Source organism: Carassius auratus, unplaced genomic scaffold, assembly GCF_003368295.1.
Source record: "Carassius auratus strain Wakin unplaced genomic scaffold, ASM336829v1 scaf_tig00215206, whole genome shotgun sequence".
Classification (NCBI taxonomy): domain Eukaryota; kingdom Metazoa; phylum Chordata; class Actinopteri; order Cypriniformes; family Cyprinidae; genus Carassius; species Carassius auratus.
In genome coordinates, this window is record NW_020527983.1 from 74,227 (window position 1) to 79,589 (window position 5,363).

At 35.8% G+C, this 5,363-nt stretch overlaps 1 protein-coding gene across 1 annotated transcript; it reads right to left on the reverse strand.

Annotated features, from left to right (window-relative positions):
• On the reverse strand, positions 1–5,363 carry LOC113093992 (uncharacterized). The gene is made up of 4 exons (XM_026259624.1): positions 5,194–5,363; positions 4,782–5,114; positions 1,944–2,183; positions 1–263 (listed from the first exon to the last, which is right to left on the reverse strand). Exons 1-4 carry the CDS (start codon positions 5,237–5,239, stop codon positions 157–159), a joined length of 726 nt encoding a protein of 241 aa, XP_026115409.1. The 5' UTR covers positions 5,240–5,363; the 3' UTR covers positions 1–156.

The following is a 5,363-nucleotide window of genomic DNA, read 5'->3' on the forward strand; positions in this document are numbered from 1 at the left end:
TTTAATGATGTCTATACTGTCCTGTACAATTTTAATTCACAATTGAATCACATCCACAAATCATCAAAAAAGCATAGAAATATGACTTCAGATACTGTGACATGTTTATTTACTTTATATTTCACTGGGACATTTAGGGACTGTTGTCTACTTCTTTCAAGATCTGACATCATAAAACAGCATAGCAACAGTAGCCACGCCCACCAGAGCAGAGATGACCAATCGGATCACAGCTTCAGTAAAACCACAGGAGTGACTGGAATCTGTGGAAACAAAAAAGATTACCGGCTCTGCATTAGGACATTAAAACACAGAATAGTACAAATGGTTTTCTAGTTTCTGACCTCACTGATCAGCCACATCATTAAAACTCCTGCCTAATATCGTGAAGGTCTCCCTCGTGCTCCCAAACAGCCTTGATGTGTTGAGACATGGACTCATAAGACCTCTGAACATGTTCTTTAGTGTCTGGCACATTAGCAGAAGATCATCTAAGTCCTGTCCTCTACAGATCAGATCCATTACACAGATGCTCAGTCAGAAACTTTGAACCTTTGAAACCATGTTCCTCAAACTGTTCGTGAACAACTTTCTCAGTGTCAGGATGATCCTGCTGAAAGAGGCCAATGCCATCAGGAAACACCAATGCTATGAAGGGGAAAATATGGTCTACAGCAATCTTTAGGTAGGTTTATGTGTCAAAGTAACATCCACGTGGATCTCAGGATTCAAGTGTTACCAGCAAAACATTGTCCAGAGCACAACGCTGATCTGCTGTCTTCACACAGAGCATCTGCTGCCATCTCTTTCACAGATAAAGGATTCACACGCACCTACATGCACCATCCATCTGATCGAAAAGAAAATGTGATTCATGAGGTAACTTTCCTCCATTGCTTCATGGTCCAGTTCTGACACTCACGTGTCCATTTGTAACCACTTCATCATGAGACTCTGACGGTCTTAGCTTATGTAGCCCCAAACACAGCAAACTGTGATGCACAGTGAGTTATTTCACCTTTACATCATGAGCAGCATTAGGTGTTTCAGCAGTTTGAGCTCCAGTAGCTCTTCTGTGTGATTGGATCAGACGGGTTAGTCTTGACCCTGATGCTGATCACCAGTTATCCTTCTTACTGGGAACACTTGAGATGCTCTGACCCAGTCACCAGGCCATCACTGTTTAACCCTTGTCAAGTCATTCAGATATATTCACATTTATCCTGCTTCCAACACATGAAATTCAAGAACATCCTGAAATATCTCACCCCTTGACCTGTGCTGCTGTATTGATGTAATCAGTCTGCTTCACTTCACCTGTCAGTGGTTTAAAGTTGTGCCTGATCAATGTATTGATTGAATTATCAAGTCAGTTTTCAAAGGGTCAGCTGTCTGACTCAATCTCTAAATAAAGGATAATTTTGTAAATTTGATCTTCATAACTGAAATTCCACTGTCATTATTATTTTGTAATGTTTATTTAATAAATACTGCACCGAATAAAACCACAATGAAATACTGTACATTTAGAGAAGAGTTAAAGGGCTACTTCACCCTCAAAATGAAACTGTCATTAATTATTCCTCTTGTTGTTCCAAACCTGCAAGACCTTTGTTCATAAAATTACGGTTGAACCCTTGATATCATGTGGATTATTTTAACGATCTCCTTGCTAAATTTCTGGATTTTGGTCGTGTTAATCTACAGAGAGCTCTCAAATTCTATCCAAAATATCTTAATTTGTGTTTCAAAGATGAATGGACGTCTCACATGTTTAGAACAACATGAGGGTGAATAATTAATGAAAGAATTTTCATTTTTGGGGTGGAGTAACCCTTTAATTAATTTGCATTCATATCTGTATAATCAAAAGTAATTCATTACTTTTGTTGGCGAACACAAAACATGAATGCCATTAAGAGATGTGTGGTATTGAACTTAACCTGTATTTAGCGGACAGTGTTCCTGGAAGCTGAATTGTGTTGTCTTGTTGCTGACTGGATTAGCAGCCACACAATGAAAGACGTCATTATTTCTGTCTTTTATCTCCAGCGGGAGAGACAGAGTGACGCTGAGGTCAGGACTGCTGGTCTGATTCAGTCGTTCTCTCCCTTTAAACCATGACAGAGAGACTTCTGGTCCATTCTCAGCTGAACACATCACTGCAGAAGAAAACCCTCCATCTGGAACAAAACAAGCAGCTGCACATTTCTGCAACACTAGAGAATAATGAAGAAGAGAGACTGACTTTGAGTCATCAGGCTATCAAACAAATCCTACCGTTCAATCAGGGTTGTGCTTCAGAAAGCAAGTTTAACTTACCGTCACATAAACCCTGAACCTTGCTTACTTTGGCTAAACAGCTGTGAAGAGTTCAGTCGATCTTCTTTTAGTAACCCTGAGCTAACTCACACACAAGCTGAGTACATAAAGACTTCTATACTTATACTATACACTAAAAGAAGATACTTTTGTGCATCAAACCACTTTCAGGGCATCTCTTCTAAACTGTCCGTCTCTTGCACCTCCACCATGTTTATTGTTCTTGTTATTCGTGATTTAGTTCCTTCAAAGTGAAGTGGGTTGTGCATAATATCAGAGGTTGGGAAGTCTATTGTAAATAATAGACCAAATAGGGTCTTTAGACATACTGTTTTCAGCATATGATGCTTTGGGACACACTTATTCTAATCTCACATCATATATAGGTTGAATCGTATGCTTCAGCAGTGAAGTCAGACATTTTATTGAGTGAACCTCAGTACTTACTCTCAAACTAAAGTACATCGCTTTACAATACATGAGATGAAAATATTGTGTCATATAATGTTGAAAAGGTCTCAACTAGCAGTATATAAGAGTGTATTATATTGTAAAATATATTGAATATTATATTTAAATGAGCCCAAAACACAAAGTAAAACAATGATCTAGATATAGACACAATCCTCACAGAGTTACAAATTACACTGTTTTCACTGGTCAAGACAAACTCATGGGGTGTGACTTGGCCAGAAGTTAAGTTTGAAGAAATATAACTCTGAAATGACTAGTACTGAACAGTTATATGCAAATAATCACTATAATAATCAGGCTGTGGCCCACAAATCAAGTACTGGAGTAAAAGTACAGATACACCAATAAAATATTACTTCAGTAAAATTATAAGTTGGCCTATTCATTTTCAAAGTTACTTGAGTAAAAGGACAAGTATAAAGTTCTACTACAGTAACAACTTTGTTACAGTCCAATTATTAGTCTATAATGGATGTTAAATATGCATTATGCTTGCTTCTAAATGTTTAACTTTTGATTATAAAATGTTTGATAAATTAGTTTAATTGTGGGCAGTATACATGTTAAAATGTAATAAAATATGCTATATTAAGAATATTCCCAGCTGAAATAAAGAGCGTAAACAAGGTGTGTCGTGTTTAAGTTTATGTTTACTTTTATTGTTATTTTTATTTTTTATTTTCTTGAGTGTATGTTTGATTTTATTTGATTTAATTATTATTAAATAATATGTTAACTTTAGAATACGGTTTCAGGTTAAAAGTAATTCTTCCAGAATTATCTGATAATTCTTTATTAATTACTAATGGGTTCCCCATATTTACCCTTTAGAATAGGCCTACTGTTTCAGGTTTGAAATAAATCTTGCAGAATTAGTATTTTTATTATTAATTGGTTACCTGCATTTTCACTTTCCCTCAGTCCTTGCCTTACATACAGGAATTGAATGAATTGATCATGTGGTATATGCTGAGGAGGCACACATACAGTACTGTATATAAAATATAAAACTAAGGTAAGTTATCACAAGGCACTTGAGTCGTGGTGGGGTTCCTATCGGAAGCTGATTTCTTAAAAACACACTCACAAACCAATTCAATACACAGGCAAAACCTCAATAAAATGTATTGCATTTATTAATATTGCATTTCATTACTACTACATCTTCTAATAACATTTTTATGTTCACATTCAATGTAATTGTGTATAACTGTTCATTAGTAGTTAATGCATAGTTTTTTTTTCTTGAACCTTAACTAGTAGATAATTAACAGTAGTTCTTCAGAAGGTATGACAGAATACATTAGTTATTGATTAGCTAACTGTTACTTAACACAATCATAAAATTGTATTACATACTGATTAATTAACACATCTTTCTCTGTTGTTAACAGTAATGAGTTATTATTAATGAATAATTACCTGTTCTTCCTTTTTGTTATGCAGTAAGAAAGAAAAAGTATTCTGAAGTGTTACCATAATTATAATTGAGTGTAATTATTTATGTACATTTCCCTTTGGAGCTAATATGCAGTTAATTTAGCTTCTTTGACACACACCTCCAGGAGTGTGTGAGTGTTTGTTAAACTCTGTCCTGGTCAAACAGTAAATGACAGACAGAGTCAAATTCAGAAGATGAAACCAACATCATTTAGTAATAATATCAATAAAAAAATAATATATTTAATGTGTATTAAAATGAAGTGAACAGTAGTGAATAATCAACTGAAAATACACACAATGCAGGATCATCTGAATAATATACTATTGCAACAATAGCTGGTTTATTTTCTTGTGTTACTCAGCAGATATCAGACACTCGCTGACCTGTGAGCTGCTCTCAATGACAGGCAACGAGACGGGGCCTTTAAAATAACAGGGAAATAAATCTTAATATATTCTTTCTCAAAAACACAAATAAATGCAGCATTTAGAGCATTTTTCAGTATATAAGAGGAACGATTGAAACTGAGAGTGTGACTCACCATAAACCATAACACTGAATCTTTTAAATGTGGTCATTGAGTTCATAATCTGTGCCGTATAAAGTCCAGAGTGACTGGTTGTGATGTTTCTGATGGTGAGAGATCCCGTCTGCTGGTCCATCTGCAGTCTGTCTTTAAGTCCCTCATAAGTGTCATATATAGAGATGCTCAGCTTGTAGATTTCAGCAATGAGAGTATCTGGATCCTCAGCTCCAAACAGCCACAGTATCTGCTTTTCTCTGTTAATCTCACAAACACCAGTATGTAATACTACAGAATCTCCCGTCTTCACTGATATCGTCTTGATTTCATCTGTCTCCGCACCAAACACACCTGGAGAACAAGACCGGCATGAAGTTTGCTTTTAATAAGAAACAAAGACAAACAGAAGACAAACTGAAGTCTGACTTACCACAGAAAATGAGCAGAATCAAAGATAACCGATTACTGACGAGCATTTTCCTTCAGTGCACTTAAAACATTTACCGTCCGCCCAGGTTTAAAACACAATCTTTTGATCACATGTCCATGAGGTCTGAGTTTTTATGTGAAGTGTCCTTCATCTACACATAAACAGCAGCA